The following is a 21,755-nucleotide window of genomic DNA, read 5'->3' on the forward strand; positions in this document are numbered from 1 at the left end:
GATGAATTCAGGGTTCCTGACGTTTAAAAAAACCCCAGGAAATGGACCTGCAACTCCCCTCTTTTGTTGATGGTCACTTTTCTGAATCCTGGGAAACATTAAATTCAAAAGGTAGTCCTGTGAAATTGCCCCCATCTGAAATTATGTCTTTCTAGCCCACCTCTCTTTCTCAGCCAGTCCCTCAGGATCAAGGATGTCTTGCTTCCAATCCAGTGCTGTGAGTTCTGAGATGGGTGATGTGGGAATCATAGACTCTTCAACAGAGGGTCAGGAGGTGGCTGATGGTACAGGTGGGTGGGTAAATCCCACCAGCCTGTGTTAATAATCGTGCTGAGTCCAAGTTATTGCACACGGTCAGATCCACCTCAGCCAAACCATGATGTTGGGTGCTTTGGAGCAGTCCTTTTACTTCCCTGCATTCAACTAAATATCCAGCCCCAATTTACTACTAATCCACTAGGTGTACCCCACCATCACCCTTCCATTCCCACAACCCTCTCAAGCTCTGAAAGTTTCTCCACCTTGGGTTGGCTGACTGGCCTGTAGTTGCCACATTTATTCCCCGTTGTTTATAACCCTTTAGCTTCCTGCCTCTATCTTGTCCAAGGAGGATTGAAAGCTGCAGCTGGAACCTCTGCAATTCGCACCTTCGATTCCTTAAACGTCCCAGGCAGTATCTTCTCCATGCCAGATTGTACACTGACAATCTATTGATGATGATTTATCAATATTTTAATCCCATCCAATATTTCTCTGTTCTCCTCCTTTACTACATTAGCAATTACCTATAAAAGCAGTTGCAAAGTATTCTTATGTTACCAGTGCCATGCCATCCATCTCATTCAAGGTCTTTATGTGGTCTCATCCTTCCTTTACCTACCCCTTTCAGCTAGATGCTCTGAAACACATTTTAGTATGATCTTATAGATATAGAGTGTTAAGGAACAGAAAGAGACCCTTCGGCCCATGTTCAGTACTAACCATCAAGCACTCACTTTACACCTCTCTTACTCTAAACCCATTTTATTCTCCCCACAGACCCATCATCTCCCCACAGATTCTACCACACACTCAGAGCAATTTACAGTGGCCATTTAACCTTCCAACCCACATGTCTTTCTATATGTGAGGAAACCACTGCACCCAGAGGAAACCCACGCGGTCACAATGACCTACAAAGACAGCACCGGAGGTCAGGATTGAACCAAGTCACTGGCACTGTGAGGCAGTGCCTCCACTAGCTGTGCCACTGTGTCACCCAATGCGATTGCACCTGGTAATCTATTTATCCGTCTTTCATTTCCTTTCTAAGTTCCTTCCATTCTATTCAGCTCCGCTGTCTACAGCATAATAAACCTAATGTCTATTGTAAGCCTCCTTTTTTCTGCTATGTTTCTTTAGCTCAAATATTTGAAGTCTGTCCTTTTCCCACACACCTCCACACATACACCCAGCCATGAATAAATCCAGTCTATACCTAAACAATTTCCCAGGAAATCAAATCAATACATGCTTTTATAATGCATCAATGCCACTCAAGTTTCTTCCTTAAATGATACACCCATGAAATGTTTGAGGGGTTGTTACACAGGACCCAGCCCATTGGTGCCCAGATGCAGCAGGACCTTAGATTGTGGTCCTTCCTCACAAAGCTTTTGGTACAGCTGCCCCAAGCATCAGTGCATCCCTTAGCACGTACTCCTGCACCTGGGATTGTGCCAGTTGCCTGTTACAGATTTAACCCCTTTGGTTGTTCTCGAAACGTTGTTATGGGCCCTTCGCTGCTGCACTTGCCTGCAATAACAGGTGCTCCACATTAAACTGATCAGCTGTTTGTGAAGTTTTATGAAGTGAAATGCTAATAATAAGTGTAACCATTATTCAGTGTACGGTAGCGTTGTGGTAAATGAGATGCCAGTTCAAATGGCAGCTGAGGAAATTAAATGCAGTTGATTAAATAAATCTGGAATAACAAGGTAGTAAGTCATTGAACCTTGCAAGCACTGATTGGTTTTGAAGTGAAACATCTCTAATGCAGATGAATGCAGCAGTGAGTGGCAAACAACAAAGTTTCATGAACAGCAAATGGGATAAGACCCAGCATGGGTTACGACTACTTAGCCCAACAAGGCACTTAATTCAGGGGCAGCCTACGATGGACAATAGACGTTTTTCTTGGCAGTGAAGTCAAAAAAACCATGAGTGAGCAAAAAAACTATTTCTTCTTTAAAGTTCCATCCCCAGAATGTACTGAATTAGTGTTTCAATGTGAAATTGGATCTCGGTGGAGAAGATGAAGCAGGGATCCTCATCCCCATCTAAAGGCTGAGGTTTTAGATCAGGTAAACTGCCACCTCTCATTGTCAATGCTTGTACATAAATAATGGCCCCTCAGAGCTCATTAGCTGCTCAGTTCCCATGCAACTGCAAGGTGACAAGTCCTCTATGAATGTCTTCTGATCTCCAGGAATTAAAGATTTATCTCCTAGATTCTGTTGCTAGCAATATACAAAATCCTTTGTGCAAACTTGCTCAATAGTCAGCAAAATACAGGAGACTGGGAAGAATGCTGTCTGTCCAGCAGGTGTGGGTGGGATTGGGGAATGGGAGTGAGGGTCACAGGTGCGGATGGGAATTTGTATGATGACACCTCCAGGAATATGTCCATCTAGGACTGGTAACCCTTTGTAACTGTATTGAAGAATCAACATACCCTAAATAATGAAGATTTTGGTTGCAGGTATTTCCCAATGTAGGGTAAATGATCTGTACAGGATAATAATATTATGTTGTAAGCACACTTACAAGTAAAACCTTAGTACCAGGGAGGTTAGGAGAGACTTGGGGACACAGGCCCTTTTAAAGGATCCTGTTTTGTGGTGCATATTTATTATATGCAAACATAAGCACACACAAACACACACACACCAACACACAGTGCATTGCTGCAGCAATCTGCACCAAAATAACCACCACAGGCCACTACAGGGAAGGTTTTAACCTTAGCAGAAGATCAAATGTTACTGACTTACATTTTCAGGGAAAGCAATATTAGCCCCATGTCGGTTTCACAGGCTTGCTCATGCTATAGCTCTGTGGGATCCCAAACTCACCCGTCTGGATACAGGAACAGTGCCAGCAGAAAGCGAGCTGTGTGCCTTGCTCTTCCACTGTAAAAATGACTGTCGAATTCACAGACCCTTTCAGCCTTAAGGTGCTGGATGTGTTTGCCCAATGCGTGCACTGCAACAACAACAAAGAATCGGACTTACGGCACCTGTTGAAGAAAACAGTGTCACTGAAATAAATTTCTCCAAATATGTGTGACATTATTTGATTCAATGCCATAACTGAATGCATTCCAAGCACCAAATGACTGAAGATCTGCAGTGTGTTGAGTCCAGGGAAACCTCAGGCCACTGGCATACTTGAAAAATTTCCTCAAATAATTTAATGTTTCTTAGAAGCAGGTTATTCCATTTGATCAAACCTCGCAGATGTGCATAAGCCTTTATTAATCCCACAAGTGCTAAACCCTGTAGAACAATGCTGCTCTTGAGTAACGGCCTGGATGAAGTGAGCTGTTTTTACTCAGCAAGCTGGGGTTGGAGGTGCCTGACTAGGTTCAGCTCTGCTGTTCTCCAACCAAAGGCAAGCATTTCATAGAACTTTGACGTAGCCTTCGAAAGGCAAACTAAAGCTGCCTTCAACAATTTCTTGTTATCAATGTTAAATAAAGGGCTCTTATCCTCATCAAAATCAGCTGAAGAAATTTGTGAGAAATAAAAACACAAGCAGTGGAAATGTGAAAACAAAAATTGCCGGAAGTTTACAGCAAGCTGTCTGGATGGTAATGATGGTTGAGATCCTTTCAAATTTAGGAGCATGCTCTTCAGGTCAAAAATGTCACTTTAGAAGCACTGTTCCCTACCAATGAGTTGTGTGAAGAGCTGGTTGTTCCAGTCAAATAACACATCTGTACCTTTCTCTATAGAAGCTGACTGGCTTGCTGGTTATTTACAGTAAGCCCTATTTCAACTCACATAACTTGTTAACTTTGTTTGCTTCATGTCTAAAATCCTCAAAGTGTCAGGCAGGATACAGAAACCTTTTCTTTCTTGACTGGAAGTGCAATGTTCCCCACTTTGGATAAACACAAAGAGGTTTCAGCAGCTTCTGGGGGAGTCCAGATGTGAGTGACCGGCTTTTTCAAGGAAAGCAATATCCAGCCCCAAGTCGATTTCACAGGCTCGCTCATGCTATAGCTCTGTGGGATCTCAAACTCACCTGTCTGGATACAGGAACAGTGCCAGCAGAAAGCGAGCTGTATGCCTTGCTCTTCCACTGTAAAAATGACTGTCGAATTCACAGACTCTTTCAGCCTTACGGTGCTGGATGTGTTTGCCCAATGCATGCACTGCAACAACAACAAAGAATCGGACTTACGGCATCTGTTGAAGAAAACAGTGTCACTGAAATAAATTTCTCCAAATTTGTTTGACATTATTTGATTCAATGCCATAAGAGAATGCATTCCAAGCACCAAGTGACTGAAGATCTGCAGTGTGTTGAGTCCAGGGAAACCTCAGGCCACTGGCATACTTGAAAACGTTCCTCAAACAACTTAATGATTCTTAAAAGCAGGTTATTCAGTTTGATCAAACCTCCTAGATGTAAATAAGCACTTGTCGATCAACTTTTCAATGAGACCTGAAGCTGACCAAAGCCCTTTTGCATACAAAGGGGGTTGTACCTGCTTGTGCTCCCCTCTCCGAGACTCATATGCTGTGGTGAACATTGACACTCTGTTGGACTGCACCCAAGAAAACTAGCTCCAGGGAACAACAGGAATGTAGGTGTCAGCTCTTTGTTGTGGAATTGGTAGGAACATATCTCTTTAGCCCCACATTGAATCATTCTCCTTTTTGCCCCTAATTTTCCTTATCATACCATCCACCACCCATAATCACCCAAGCAATGGGCCATAATAACAGTGTACTTATGTACCTTATTGACCATACCTATCTATGTTGTATCCACAAAGGGTGATATGAAGTGTTATTTTCAGTTTGGGGAAGACAGAAGTGTGCTTGGTCTTCTTTCACGTTTTGTCCATCATGCAGGGGATAAAACACAACTTTGCTTGCTTGATTTTCACTCGTTCTGGGAAAAAGAATGGGTTAGGATAGCCTAAAGCCCTTACATTGTATAGAAGATCAGCAACTGTCACACTAGACTTGCTCAAATTCTGGCCAACTTATAGTTCCATAGACAACTCAGCTTTATGTATCCACCTACGGCTTAACCAAGATGGCAAGTGAATCCATGTATCCACTAGAGGCTGCAATATTCCACTCCAGCCTGTTGGGCCAAAAACCTGTCTGAATTTGTTCCACATGGTCCAGCTTTTAGTCAGCACTTGCAGAAGTACAAGTCATCCTCTCTCCTCTGCCATCCCATTAACTGCCCCACCAGGGCCACCATTCACAGCTCTGAGCACCTCTATGGTATCAGCAAGTTGTCTCTTGTTGTGCCTTGACTTTAATAACAGGCTGACTCTGGGCTCACCTTTCAAGTGCTGGATTGTCCCACTACGTACCAAAAATTTAATGTGCCTAATTTCTGTTGCAAAATTACAGCTTAAGAATGATCAAACTCAGTTGTTGCACTTGCTCCCTGTCAGATTACATGAAATTTAGTTTTTTTTCCTTCCAATTTCTCTACTAAAGCTATTGATTCTACTTGAGATACGGTTTCACTTTAGCTATACAGGCTTCATTATTTCACTGATGTGACCATTAGCTACATTTGCATCTTGAGGCAGTGTGGCCGAACATTAAGTTGCCTTCATTCAACACCCAAGCAAGCACACTTAATCTGGCCCCGCTTGTCCCAGATACCCCAGCAATTATACCCGAGGTATTCCTCGTCTGTGTGGCTCAGCCACTCTGAAGAACTTACTGACCATTTGGAAATGCAGAAGGTTTAGCTGGCATGGTTTGTATTCAGAATAGATGTCAAAATGCAAATCAACATTATAGACATTTGTACATGTGCAGAACTTTTACATAATTCTTTTTACTACCATAAGGCCTTTTCATGAACTTTACAGCCACCGGAACACTATTGAAGTATAGTCTTTGTTTCTTTTCAAGAAACGTGGCAGCAAACTTGTACCCGATCAACTCCCAGAATCAACGATGTTCTAATGACGTGGTTACCTGTTAAACAGGTGTTTTTTTTAATGTATGAGTTCTTTGAAATGTGGACAAGGCCAGCATTTATTGCTCATCCCTAATTACCCTTGAGAAGATGGTGCTGAGTCATCAACCTGCTGCGGTCCTGGAGAAGGGAGTCCTACAGTGCTGTTTTGTAGGGGGTTCCAGGACTTGGACCCAGAGACGATGAAGGAGTTGTGACATATTCCAAATCAGGATTGAGAGAGACTTGGAGAAGCAAAAATGGCTGGGACATTTTTTTTTTGTAATCATGTTTGGACTTCCTAAAAGGTGGCAAACCTATTGTAGTTTCATGTTAGTGACAAACCATTCTGGAATACCAGCAGATGGGTTTAAAGGGATCTTTCTTTGCAACTTGTTTACTCTACCTGGAGAGCTGCTTCTTATGGAAAAATGAGCAAAAGGGATCCATTAGAAGAAACAAAACTAAGGTCATTTATGCAGAATATCTGACTGAACTGGTCCTAGATATATTTACTTTTTGTAACACTGTAAGAACAAATCAGATTTTCTGCACTGAAAGTTTATTATTCCCAGAATTTCCAGTCTACAATCCACCTTGGTTTTATGCACTGAAAAACACAGCCAAGTGACGTCAATGAGTGCATATTACAAGTGTTTCTGATTAAGTAAATACATGATATCAGATCGCATGACTAGTAGTAGGGGATTATGAGGCTGTCTTTGGAGTGGGTTGCCGGGTCATTCATTAATTCCTTTAAAGTTTTGTTACAGATTAGAAAATATGCCAGTTTTACCTCAAAGGCTCAAGACCATACTGATCACCTGGGGAAGAAAACAAAAATAGAGTAGATAAGCTGAGATCAAGCAGGCACTTGGGATGTAAATACCTGAAATGGATTTTACATTGTTATTGACTGAATTTACTGTAATGTGGATTGATATCGCAGCAAAAACACTTCAAGCCAAATTAAATATAATTGTGTTTCAGTTCAGCAGCAGAGGATTTGCATTGGCAACTGCTTCAAAACAGACAAAGTGCCTTTTTGAACTTAGTGCAGTTAGAGCGATCAAAATAAAGGCTTATGTATATTTTTTGACAAAATAAAACATGGTCTTAAAGAGCCAGGGTCTCCTTAGACAAGTAGCTAGCAAGCCTTTCTTTACTTACCTGCCAAAAACCAAAGAGGTGACAACATTGTTCTCCAAAGTCTTCATTGGAAACAGCAGTGAAAACTTGTGCTTCTATGGAACCTTTCACATCCCAAGCTGCTTTACAAGGGAGGTTGGAGGCACTGATCAAGAGGTGGAAGATGGAGAACCTGCTGTCACACTCAGGAGTGTAGAGAAACAAAGGACTGCAGATGCTGGAATCGAGATGAAAGACACTATGATGCTGGAGGAACTCAGCATCAGTTCCTCCAGCATCATAGTGTTTTACACTCAGGAGCATTTGGAAGTGGATCTTCAGGATAGGAGAAAGACAGCAAGAGAAAGAGAGGTAACAAGAGAATCAAAAAGTGTTCAAATGTGGTGACTATTGACGCCAAGGATTGAATAAGGGAAAGTCAATGGAATGTAAAAAAGTGCACAACAAGATTTTAGTGTTGATAGATAGAGACAATAATGTAAAGGATTTGGCATCACAGTATAAATAACAGGCACCTTTGCCTTCCCAGCAACGGTGCAGCTCTTCACTCGTTCTTTTCCACCCAGTTCACCAGAGACTCACACAGCACAGAGGGCAGCTATTCGTCACATCACTCCTGGGTTGATTGCTTGGTGAAGCAATGCCATCAATACCCCGCTTTTCTATCCTTTGTTCACAATCTTGTCCTTTTTTTCCTTTAAAGCATTTATCTAATTCTCCTTTGCATGCCATATTTGCACCTGCTTACATTATCCAGAACATGACTTCTGATTGTGTAAAAAAAAAAATTTTCTAGGCCACTTCTTGTTTTGTTAAATTGTTTGTGTCTCTGGTTGCTTCTGCTGTTATGGCTTCCTTGTAACCTTCCCAGATTTCACTGTTCGAAGGGCACCAACATCAGCAGCTTGTTCTTCAGAAGGTACCTAACCTGAGGTACTTGTTTGCTGGGTCAACAACCTGACTGGAGACTCTACACCTTATCTATTACAACAATTGTTAGCAACTGTTATAAAAAAAAATTTTACCCCTCAAATCCCCTTTAAAACTCCTTGCTCTCACATTCAACCTATGCCCTCTTGTTTCTGATATCACAACCATGGGAAAAGATTATGAGAGGTATTGATGGTAGATAATCAGAATTTTATATATAAAGTCACCCCTCAGCCTCTTTCACTCCAACCTATCTAATCTCTCCCTGTAACTAAAGTCCTCCAGTCCCAGCAACATCCTGGTGAATCTTCTCTGTGTTCTCTCCAACACATTTTTCCAGAACTGCACACAATACTCCAAGTGAAGTCTAACCAATGTTTTATAACATTTCAACATATCTTCCCGACTTTTATATTCTATGCACTGGTCTGTGGAGGCAAGCGTGCCATATGCCTTCTTCACCACACCCTATCAAACCGTGGTGCCACTTTCAAGGAACTGTAGACTTGAACCCCAAGATCGCTCTGTTCATATGCATTCTTTCTTGCCCTTCCATTCACTGTATATTTCCTATCCCTATTTGATTTCCCAAAATGCAGCACCTTGCACTTGTCAGGATTAAATTTCATCTGCCAACACCCCACCCAAACTTTCCACCTGAGCTACATTCCTCACTATCCACATCACTAATGTTCACGTTATCCACACTTTGTGTCTGTAAGAATATGACAAGGATAATGAAAAGCCAAAATTTAGTGGATTTTATATATAGGTTCATTGGATTTTAACATTATTTGCGGGCATGACTGCTGCTGTAAGGTTGATGGGCTTACAACTATCTTGAGGGCAATGTCACATGGTTAATCATGGGCAAAGTTATTGAACTGTGCTTGCAGCTTCAGTTAAGATCCAATCATCACAATAATCAGATATTTTCCTGGACTGAGTGCTTTATATGCCACCACAACACAATACCAGAGGGAGACAGACATTGTTGCACTTAAGAGTCCATGGTATCTGAACTGATTTAGGCTGTTTCCAAACCATGCATTATGGGACCACTTCATCAGTGGTCTCAGAGATGAGCAGTTTCAGTTAGAACTCCTTGATTGGCTAGAGCTGGATTTTGGAACCCCAGCAGAATTGTGAAGTCTATGGAGATGGCACTGAGGGACACGTGGGGAGGGTTTGGCTCCCCACAGTGTGCAGAGAGGCTCAGTCTCTGCATGCCAGAAGATACACAAATAAAGTCAGTGGGAGATCCCTGGATCACCAGCATGCAAAGCACAGGGAGCCATGGTCTTGGTGCCAGGACAAGTTCAGGGGTGCACAATGCTCCTTCACAGTAGCTCATTCTCCTACCCAATACAAAGGGAAACACAGTGCAATGTGTAGGAAGGGTTGGCAGGAGAGTTCAAAAACCAAAATTGATGCTCTGGGAACATGTTAGAAGGGAAAGTGGTGTAGCAGGTATCAGAGGTGCCCAGATACAACAGTGCTAATCCAAGGCCTCAAAGAGTTCATACACAATGGTAACTATTCAACACTCTGCAGCAAAGAGGAAGACCATCCTGCTGTGAAGGCCACCTTCATGGTGAACAGTCACAAGCTGAGGTCACCATGGCTGTACATGGTTCAGTGTTGGATGTGATACATTTCATCCGACGTTCACCAGGATACTGCTGATCAATGGTAACATTCCTTTGGGGATCTTTGAAAACCTTTAGAGAAATAACATGTGCAGTTTGTCACAATAGGAATGGGATTCAGCTACTATTGTATGTACAAACTACACGCAACAACCAATATTATTGGCCAGTCACTGGCTGAGAAAGTTTTTCTTGGATCTTCAGCTGTACACACAGTATATTCAGGACTCAATGGACTTATAATACTGTGTGACAACCTATTCAAAGGTTCATAAAGTGGTATCATTGGCCATGATGCCCACATTCACATCTGCCAGGCAGCTAAGCCCGTCTACTGCCAGCCTTGAGCAGTGCTCAATGTCCTTAAGCCACAGATGGAACATAGAACAGTACAGCACAGAACAGGCCCTTCGGCCCACAATGTTGTGCCGACATAGCTAATCCCTCCTCTACCTACAGAATGCCCATATCCCTCCATTTTCCTCTCATTCATGTGCCCATCCAAGCCCCTCTTAAAATCCTCCAGTGAATTTGCCTCCACCACCCTATCAGGCAACGCATTCCAGGCATCCACCACTCTGAGTAGAAAACATTCCCCGCCTGTCTGTTCTGAACCTACCCGCTCTCACCTTAAATGCATGTCCTCTGGTATTGGATTGTTCAATAATGGCAAAAAGATATTGCTTATCCACCCTATCTATGCCCCTCATAATTTCATACACTTCCAACAGATCACCCTTCAGCCTGCGCTGCTCCAGAGAAAAGAGCCCAAGTTTGTCCAGCCTCTCCTGATAGCACATGCCCTCTAATTCAGGCAGCATCCTAGTAAACCTCCTCTGCACCCTCTCTAAAGCCTCGACATCCTTCCTATAGGTGACCAGAATTGCACGCGATACTCTAAATGCGGCCTAACCAGAGTTCTATAGAGATGCATCATAACTTCTTGACTCCTATACTCAATACCTCGATTAATGAAAGCAAGCATTCCATAAGCCTTCTTGACCAGCCTATCTACCTGTGTAGCCACTTTCAATGAGCCATGGACTTGCATCCCAAGATCTCTCTGCTCTTCAACACTGTTAAGGGTCTTGCCCTGAACATGCCCTTAGATGGACGAGGACCTGTGCAAGATAAAAGAAACTGGGGTGCTGGTTAAGGGCCAGCATAGTGAGTGGGTAACCCCACTTGTAGTGTTCCCTAAATCAGGCAAGATTATGCAGGGAAGGTAAAGGGAAGGTAAAGGAAAGGTCACCTTAAACCAAATGGTGGATTATGAGCAAGATCCTTTGCCAACATCTCATCTGAGAAACTGAGAGGAGACTAATTCTTCAGCAAGCTAGAAATATCACACATCTACTGTCAGTTGAGCATGGATTAGGCCAGTCAAGGACATTTGACTCTCAACACTCTCAAGGGGCTCTAGGCTGACAGCAAGTCAAATATGCCCCAAGGGTCTTTCAAGCTGTGATGGATAAAATATGCCGGGGCATTCCCTACTGTACAGCCAACATGACATCCTCATTGTAACAGGAGCCAAGTGTGGAAGGGGCTGCACCACTGCACCGTGCACCTGAAGCACACAATGTGTCTTTGTGCAACCTGAAATGTTTATTCCTTGGTCTTCAGGTGGATAAAGAGTGTCAAAGTGGTGGCAGTAGGAACTGCGGAGACACAAGAGACTGCCGATGCTAGAATCTGGAGCCACACAAAAAGCTGGAGGAACTCAGAGGGTCAGGTAGCATCTATGGAGGGAAATGGGCAGTCAACGTTTCGGGTTGAGATCCTTCATCCAGAATCAGCTGCGGCCAGGAGTTGTGTGGTACAAATCAGTGGCAGGTGCAGAGGGGTTTGTTCAAACCATGCGCTGTTCACATATGATGCCAGAGAGGATGGACCTCACAGTGAGCAGAGATATCCAGCACCAGATGGTCCATCATGGAACAGCAGTAAATACAAATTGCATTTGAGACACAGTCAAAATGATATTTCAGGGATTCTTGGGAAATTGACTCACCCAGAGCAGATACGAAGGAGATAGCGAGTGCACTTGTACCACTGGGAAAGTCTGGAAGAGTGAGGGGATCCATGCTGTGATTAAATCTGTAACTGGATTATGTATCTGCAACCTTAGTGCATATACTGTAACTAATGTACAATGCTGATACTTTTTTTGGAAGACAAAATCATATGGTGTATTATTTGTAACACTGATTGAAAGGATAACTACAGTTTAAGGTTGGTGAGCTTGCTACTACCAAAGAACTATATTGTTTGGTTAATCACTGAAAACATGGTTGTACTGTGCTAGCATTTTTGTCTCAGTCAGAAGATCATTGGTGCAAATCCACTTCAGAAACTTGCACATAATATCTAGGCTGACACTACAGTGCCATATGGAGAGAGCACTGCATTGTCACAAGTGTCAACTTTCAGATGAAATATTAAAACCAAGGCTCTGCCTCCCTTCCCACAGGACTTGGAAGGTCTCTTGGCACTGGTTTGAAGTGCAGAGGATTTCTTCTAATGTCCTGGACACCAATAATCCTTTAACCAGCCTCACTGGTTATTGAATTAAGTTAGAACAGTAAAAGTACTTTGAGAAGTGCTTAATTGCAAATTGCTTTGGGATATTTGCAAGTTGTAGAAGGCTCTAGACAAATGCAAGTTGTTGGTAAGCCTCTCTACCCTCACCACACCTCACATCCCTGCTACCAAAGCCCCCACCACCAGAAAATAAGATACAATCTCATGTGTGTTGTGCATCGCAGGAAGCCTTACATGTTATTCTGCTGGAAAAAAACACAAAGAAAGATGCAAGCCTCTGCCAATCAAAGTAATGGAGCTCTGCCTCCTTGTGGGACAGGAACTGGACTCGAAACCTTTGTCACTGAAGTCTGGCCAAACCACTTAACTTCACTCACCTCAGATGTCATTCTGACATTGGAGAGAACAGGGACCTTGAGAGGTTTGAAATGTGTTAACAGTTAACATGATTGAATAAATGCTCAATCTATCACCCAACAGGTATATAGATGGAAAGAACGGCATAGGAAAGCCAGTGCATGTTATTTAAAATACATGCCGTGGAAGGTGTATGGCTTTCAGTCTGGGCATTTATTTATTGCACATAAAAAGGGGGAAAAAACATATACACAGCACACCCAGTGACAAGAAACCTGCATAACAGGGATCAGCAAAAGGCACAGCATGGCAGAAAACAAGACCTTCAGAGAAGGGTCTCGAGGTAGCGTGTGTGATCCAGCAGCTTTGTTGAAGTAAAAAAAGAGGCGCCGCCTTGCTTTGACTTTGAAGTGGCCACCACCAGCATGGAAGCAGATAGTTTATCTTGGCAGGGGAAATGTTAGACCTTGTTATGTACAAAAGTAATCATCAGGGCGGAAATTCAGGATTATTATATCTGTCTCCAAGCCCTGCAAGAGAGCCAGATCAAGAGGTTGTACCGGCACAATCACGTGGTCTTTTCTTTTTCCCTCATGACTGCCTCAACGCAAATGGAGAAATTAGAACCCAGCCCTGCTGGCTTCATGGGTACTGATTAAGTAGGTGGGCAGTACTAGGTGAGCATGAACCGGGCTTCAGTTGGTAGCATGAGTTCAAAGGCTGTAGATTCAGGTCCCATTCCAGGAAGTTCAGGGGGTACTCAAGGCAGATACTCTGATGCAGTGCTGAGGTCATCCATACTGCTTTGGATGAGACATTAAACTGAGATGCCATCTGCCTGCTTAACTGAACATAAGTGGTAAGCCACCTTTGTAAAATTCTGCAGCATTTTTGATGTAGCCGTTGTTCTTGGGCAGGAAATTCCGGTGTTTAGGAACAACGTCATGCTTTCTCACATCGGGAGAGTGCGCGCCTTGAAGGGGCAGTTCACGCCTTGAAGGGGCAGTTCAAGTGCAAACTGACCTTCCCCTTCTTGGGAGGGGGAAGAGGCTGCGGGTGGGAAGATATTGCTAAAAGTGTGTGGATATTCATTGATGATTTCAGAATGTTCAGTTCCAACCCCACTTCCTGCACTGTGAGAATACCTTCACCACACAGACTGCTGCGGTTCAGGAAGCTGATCTATCACCACCTCCTCAAGGGATGCACAGTAAGTGCTTGTCATGCACTATGATGCAGGACAGAAGTTGAAAACAATTTGGTCCAGCAAACCACGAGGACTGTTTCCATGATGTCCAATGGTGGGATGTTGGACCTCCGATGATCACAACCATCTCCCTTTGCACTGGGTATAACTCCAACCAGTGGAGAAATTTCCTTCTGATTCTCATTGACTTTAAAGACTCAAGCTCCATGTTCCATCACTAGGTCAACTGCTGCCTTGACGTCGAGGACAGTCACTCTCCTCTCACCTCTGAAATTTAGACACTGGGTCTTTGTTTAGATCAAGGTCTGGCACTGACTGGTTTTGGCAAAACAAAACTGGGCACCAGTGGGCAGCTTACAGATAAATGACACTTGATAGCAGTGCAGCAACAGCTTCCATCCAGCTGACACCTTCCTGTCAGAAGATTGGCTTCTGTAATAGGGGAAACTTCAGGATGAGGCCAAAATAAATCAACTGCCTGACATTTCTGGCTGAACATGGTTGAAAATACTTCAAGCCTTGCTTTGGCACTCAAGCACTGGAGTTCCCCCAATGCTGAGAATGAGGATGATCTTATAACCTCCTCAGCTCATTGGTTGTCTAATTGTCCAGTACCATTCAAGGGTAGATGTGGCAGGACTGCACAGCTTCAATTCGATTAATTAGTGATGGGGTTACTTAGCCCTGTCTGTTACGTACTGGTTTTGCTGTTCACGAATAACAGTTGTGTGCTGTACCACTGCCAGGTTGCTATCTCAGTTCCAGATATACCAGCTCATGCCCCACATTCCTCATTGAACCAGGGTTGGTTTCCTGATGGTGAAAATGAGGGACATGCTGAGTTACAAGGTTAGAGATTGAGGTGAAATATAACTCTTCTGATGCCGATGGCCTACAGCACTTCCAGCATGCCATATTGTGAACTGCTAGACCTGTTCTCTCTTTTAGGCAGTCCCTTAGGATTAAGGACTGAGTTGTTTCCATTCCAGTTCTGAGGTGATCTGTTGTAGGATCTACAGGCTCTGCCACAGGTGGGGCAGAAGGTGTTTTACTGATTGGTGGATAGCATGGGAGGTGCTGCACTTCTTCCGCACTCCTCGCTGGGGTTCTGTGTGTTCCCAACTGAGAGACTCAACATTTTCAGTGCCAGCCTGAATGTCTCCTCTTCATTTTGAGTGGACATGGGCCAGAAATTCCCACAACTTAGTGGGGATGTTATATTCTTTTTAAGGAGGCTTGGAGAACACCCTTGAATCATTCTGTCTGCCCTCTGTCGGATCCGGTTATTTTCGAATCCGCAGGTTCTTTCAGGAGTCCAAGAATGAGTTGAAAACAACTTAGTACTTCACAAAATTTTATTGGAAAATTTTAAAACAAGGAAATCGTGACAGAGCACATGGCACTAGCTTTACTACTGGGAGATGAGTCGAGACAAAAGGAACTAAAGATGAGCTATGGCCGGGGGTGGGGTGGGGGGGTGGTGCGGGGTGGTGGTGGAGGGAGCAAGAGAGAGATTAACAAAAACAACAACACATTTTATACCTGAGGTAAGAGGTACTCCTTAGCTAACAATAGTCTAATCAGGAAACCTATTAGATAACTGTGGCAAAACCAACCAATGGGAAAACACATACTCACCTGATGGACGAACCAAAGCTAGGAAGCGGCCATTCCTTGTGCAGTCACTTGAGGTGTATTAAACACTATACATGTTAAACAAACTACTTAAAACAGTCGAATCCAACACCTCCCAGTGACCTTTTTCCATCACAGAGCTTTCAGATGTGCAGACATAGTAGAGTAGAATTGCAGCCTCATTGCTGAGGTGACATCCTGCCAGTGGATTTACAGGATTTTGTGAAGACACTGTTAATAGTATCTCTCCAGTACTTTAAGGTAGTTGATGTAAGTAGTATATCAGAAGTATACAGATGATCAGGGATCACTGCGGCCTAGTGGATTATGATCTTTCTACCAGATCCTCAAACACTCACAGGCTGTGCTGGCACAGTGGAGGCAGTGGGAAATGTCCTTATCAATCAGTACCAGACAACACAATGGAGGGTGTCCTCCAGGTGAATTTAGTGCTGTCTCTCTACAAGAGCTGTGTGGCCATTAGTTCTGTCAGTACTGGCATGGGCAGGTGCCTCTCCAAAAGACTGACAGGAGAGAATGAAACAAATTATTTCTGACTTTGAATTCAATCAGTGCTCAATATTAAATCTCTAATTTTAAAACATCAGTTGTAACTTGTTGATGGATCCCTTGGTGATTGGAATAGGCAGCACCCGGTGGTCCTGTTCTACCATTTGTTGAGATAATAGAATTCCACTGACCTATATTTGCCACATTTCCCAAAATGATTTAAAATCCATCAGTGTCAGAGTTACTGTTCATTTAACATCAACTGCCATTTTCAGGGGAATACACTTAACTATTTGCCCACAGAATTGTTTCCTGAATTCATTCCTTAAAGCTCTGACTCTAATTTTAAGACCATATTCCTCATCTCCCTTACCAGTGGAAACGGTGTCTCTCCTTTTACTTTATCAGTATCCATTAACAGCTTTTATCAAAGCACCACTTACCCCTCAAAAATTTGGAGTGTACACTCCTAGTTTTTACGTAACTTAGTCCTTGCTGTAGTGATAAACATGCCATTAAGGTGGCCAATGGTCCCACACTGAATATGAAGTCATAGGCTGTCCTAAGGGCAGATTGATTACAGATCAATACCTTTCACAATTCCTCAGTAAATATGATTGAATTCAGTTTCAAATTTGAGAAGGAGAAGCTGATAACTGGTGTATCGATATTTCAGTGGAACAAAGGAAATTACAGTGGCATGAAAGAGGAGCTGGCCCATATTGATTGGAAGAGTAGGCTAGCTGGAGGGACGGCAGAGCAGAAATGGATGGAATTTCTACAAGAAATAAGGAAAATGCAGGATAGATATATTCCAAGAAAAAAAGGTTTTGAATAGAAAAAAGGCACAAATGTGGATAACAAGAGAGGTGAAGGCTAAAATAAAAGCAAAAGGGAGAGCATACAAGGAAGCAAAATTTAGTGGGAAAACAGAAGACTGGGAAACTTTTAAAAACCTGCAGAAAGAAACTAAGAAGGTCATTAGGAAAGAAAAGATGAATTATGAAAGAAAATTGGCAGATAACATTCGAAAGGATACTAAGAGTTTTTTTAAATATATAAGGAGTAAAAGAGAGACACGGGTTGATATAGGACCAATCGATAATGGTGCGGGAGGGATTATAATGGATAAAGAGATGGCGGAGCAACTAAATGAGTATTTTGCATCGGTCTTCACTGTGGAGGACATCAGCAATATACCGGATAGTCAGGGGTCTCAAGGAATGGAACTGAGTTCAGTTAAGATTACTAGAGAGAAGGTGCTAGGAAAGCTAAATGGACTAAAGACCGATAAGTCTCCCGGACCGGATGAGGTGCATCCCCGGGTTCTGAAGGAGGTGGCTTTAGAGATTGCGGAGGCACTGGTGATAGTTTGCCAGGAATCAATAGACTCCAGCATGGTTCTGGAGGACTGGAGGGTCACAAATGTAGTTCCGCTGTATAAGAAAGGTGGGAGGCAGCATAAAGGAAATTACAGACCTATTAGTCTGACATCGGTGGTTGGAAAGTTATTAGAGTCGATCCTCAAGGATGAGGTTATGGAATACCTAGAGGTGTAAGGTCATGGAATTACAGGTAGGATAACAGAATGGGTAGAGCATTGGCTGGTTGGCAGAAAGCAAAGGGTGGGAATAAAGGGATCCTGTTCTGGTTGGCTCCTGGTTACTAGAGGTGTTCCGCAGGGGTCGGTGTTGGGGCTGCTTCTTTTTACTCTGTACATTAATGGTTTGGATGATGGAGTAAATGGTTTTGTGACTAAGTTTGCAGATGACACCAAGATAGGTGGAGGAGTAGAGAGTATTGAGGAGACAGGAAGGTTGCAGAGAGACCTAGATAGTTTGGAAAATGGGCAAGGAAATGGCAGATGAGATTCAATGTTGAGAAATGTGCAGTTGTACACTTTGGAAACAGAAATAAATGGGCAGATTATTATCTAGAAGGGGAGAAAATTCAAAGTACAGAAGTACAAGGGGACTTGGGGGTACTCGTGCAGGATACCCTAAAGGTTAACTACCAGGTCGGATCGACGGTAAGGAAAGCGAATGCTATGTTGGCATTCATTTCAAGAGGTATAGTGTATAAAAGTAAGGAAGTGTTGATGAGGATCTATGGGGCACTTGTGAGGCCTCACTTGGAATATTGTGTGCAGTTTTGGGCCCCATATCTTAGGAAGGATGTGCTGATGTTGGAGAGGGTTCAGAGGAGATTTACGAGGATGATTCCCGGAATGAAAGGGCTTACATATGATGAGCGTTTGTCGGCTCTTGGACTGTACTCACTGGAGTACAGAAGAATGAGAGGGGACCTCATAGAAACATTTAAAATGTTGAAAGGACCGGACAGAGTAGATATGGCTAAGCTGTTTCCCTTGGTGGGTGAGTCCAGGACCAGAGGGCACAATCTTAGAATTAGAAGGTACAGGTTTAAAACAGAGATGAGGAGAAATTTCTTTAGCTAGAGGGTGGTGAATTTATGAAATTCCTTGCCACGTACAGCAGTGGAGGCCAGATCATTGGAGGCGTTTGAGGAGGAGATAGATGGATATCTAATTAGTCAAGGTATCAAGGGATATGGGGATAAGGCCGGAAATTGGGGTTAGAATAGTTTTTTTTTGCTCATGGAGCAGACTTCCCCCTCCCCCCATTTCTCATTTCTTTTTTCTTTTTCCCCTTTTCTTTGGAGCAGACTCAATGGGCCAAATGGCCTACTTCTGCTCTCTTGTCTTGTGATCTTGTGAGATAGTCTACACCTTCATGCAGCAAGACCTAGACAACAATCAGGCATGGTCTAATAGAAGGGAAGTCAAATCTGTACCACAGAGTGCCAGACAATGACCATCTCCAACCAAAGAAAGTCCAACCGTCTCCCCTTTGATATTCAAAAGACATTACCGTTGACAATTTCCTCACCATCTACCTCCCAGGGCTGGAGGTGAGGGTAGTCTTCATTGCCGAAAGCTCAGCTGGATGAGTCACACATTGTGGCTACAAGAGTCAGTCAAAGACTGGATATCCTGTGGTGAGTGACTCCTCTGATGACATCCCAAGGCCTCTCTATAAACCATCTGCATTGGAAGAGTGCACCTACAAAAATACTCAAGAAGCTCAACATTATCCATTACAAAGTAACAAACAACCTGCTGGAAAAACTCAGCAGGTCAAGCACCATCTGTGGAGGGAAAGGAATTGTCAACATTTCGGGTCGAAACACTGCACTGGATGTGAAATTCTGCATTTAAGTGATATACTGACTCCCCCCAAATGACACCAGCACGGAAAGCTCTACTTCCCACTTAATTTTCCAACCCACAAGGATCTAGTCCTGGGCCAAGCTGTGTGACTTTGGGACAGCGTCCACACAACTCACTGCGGACCTACGAAGTAAATCTCAACTTACTTCGGAGCATGGTTGCACCCAGGAACCACTGGAATCCTTCCCAGAAAGGCAAGCAAGCTCCACCTACAACATGCCCACTCATAAGCTGTCCCTTATTTCTGAAGTGCAAGGTTGGCAAGTGAGCCCTCCAAGGCCAACACTGCTGAAACTGCACATTATACCACACATCCTGTGAATCAATAGAAATGATCAGATCCTGAAAGGCATATCCAAGAAAATGACCAGTGCTATAGTAAGGTGCAGTTGCTTCTTTCTACCCCAAAACTAATTGTCTCCCAATTTTTCCAAACCCACATAGCAAGGAAGGGGTGGGGTTTATTTGACATTCGTGTTGCCTCCCTCCTAATTTAACATATTATTGAAGTCTATGATCCATTCAGCAAGACAGGGTTTAAATCAGGAATCGGACTTGAACCTACTTAGTTCCTGCAGGATGAGATAGATTATAGCCAGAATGCAAACTGGATAGATTCGAGTAATGTGATCTGGCTAGTGCTTGGAATGGCAGCACCCACTGTGGGCATCGTGCAACTCTATGGCTAGTCCCATGTATTCCTGGGTGAAGGGAAGTAGCACAACACCAATCCCATGGGTTAAGGCAGCACATCACTGGAAGGAGCAGGCGTCTAACTCCCGAATCTGCAGCAATCTGTACGGTAGTTAGACTCACATGCAACACTGAGTCTGCTCATGTCTATATAAAAGGAAGTAAACTTCTCATTTAGAAATTAAAGAAAAATCATAATGTCCAATAGTTTCCTTTTTAAAAATTCTAATCTTATCATTTTATGATTACCCATTGTGTTACAGAAAAAAGTATTTTAACATCAAGCAAATATTGCTCACCAGCACTCAATGATTGTTCTTTCCATTTGGGAATGGAAATCAAAAAATTTGATGAGTCGTTGAGAAGCTAGAGCTGCAAAAACATTTATCACACAGGAGACTGGAAATGGGAAATGCTGTCCCGTTACCTCCGGCACCTGTGTCCGAATCCAAATTAAGGCACACACACAAACTGAGAAGTTTACTGCCGGTGGGATCTCCAAGGGCTTGGCAGCAAAATGAGTTCAGTTCATTTCAGGTTTGTTTAATCCTGGTGAGTCTAAGGCAGGATGTTTTTCTCCTGCTGTCAGCACTGACCTTCATATTAACAACTTTTAATTGCTGGCATAAATTACAATTTGCACACTGCTGCCGTTCACATTCTTTGTCAGAATAAAAAATAATGGGCTTTTGACTGCTTTGGTTATCTCCCTATATGTGTAATAAATAGAATGTAGTCAATATTCCTTATTGAAGTAAATACTATGGCTTTACCACTCCCTATCTTACTTATGAAGACCTCAACAAATATGGGTGCACATTATTCAATCAAAAATATTGCCTACTACTTGTGTTTGAGGCTCACAATAACACTATTGAATGTTTGGGTGGAGTTTTACCTCATCTTGAATTTTTAACCCAGAGTCATCTACAATTTTTACTTGAAAAGCCTTTAATGACTTAGGGACTGGTTCAAGCACTCAAAATGTCGAGCACATTATAGAGCTGATTTTCCAACTTTATGTCATCAAGATAAAAATTAATGGACTGTTAATCATGGGCAGTTTGCCCACAATGTCCCATTATACACAGTTAATGGACGTCATTTCTTTGCCACTAGTTCAAACCCAGAAAACAGGCTTTTGTATATTTATTTACATAAACACACTAGATGGTGCTGTTCTAGGATCTAGGTCTAAGGATGCTATTAGCTGCTTCACTCTAACAGTTCACCCAGTTTGGAGATCCCATTCAAGAAATGCAATAAAATGCAAGTATGTAAAAAAATAAGTATTTTACAAAAATGGTGCAGTGGTTTTTCAATATACAGAAGATTGTTTTTACTGTTGCAGCCTCTGTAGGTTCCCTTCTATAAAGCTGTTTAGTCGCAAGGATGAAGCTTCCATATGAACATCCTTTACTGAAGGTGATCAACACTCAGCAAGCAACAGTGGTGATATAACAATACATTAGAAGACTTATAACACAGTATGTAGTTCTTAAAGGGATATGTACACCCAATATGCTGCACTACTTTCCCCTATACAAGGTAACAAACTCATAACGATAATTAGATAGATGTATTATCCAATCAATAAACTATTCACATACTGTATAAAATTTGCTAATAA

The 21,755-nt window shown here is 42.8% G+C and overlaps 1 protein-coding gene across 2 annotated transcripts in view; it reads right to left on the reverse strand.

Annotated features, from left to right (window-relative positions):
• LOC127577878 (uncharacterized) overlaps positions 1-21,755 on the reverse strand; it is a 90,228-nt gene that overhangs the window by 50,078 nt on the left and 18,395 nt on the right. The window contains exons 2-3 of one of the 2 annotated variants that reach the window (XM_052029514.1): positions 4,288-4,417; positions 3,114-3,243 (exon numbers count right to left, since the gene is read on the reverse strand). In XM_052029514.1, the coding sequence (XP_051885474.1) occupies positions 3,114-3,243; positions 4,288-4,417 (260 nt within the window). The remainder of the gene's footprint in view (positions 1-3,113; positions 3,244-4,287; positions 4,418-21,755) is intronic. The other variant, XM_052029515.1, reaches the window with a different exon arrangement.

Source organism: Pristis pectinata, chromosome 14 (assembly GCF_009764475.1).
Source record: "Pristis pectinata isolate sPriPec2 chromosome 14, sPriPec2.1.pri, whole genome shotgun sequence".
NCBI lineage: Eukaryota > Metazoa > Chordata > Chondrichthyes > Rhinopristiformes > Pristidae > Pristis > Pristis pectinata.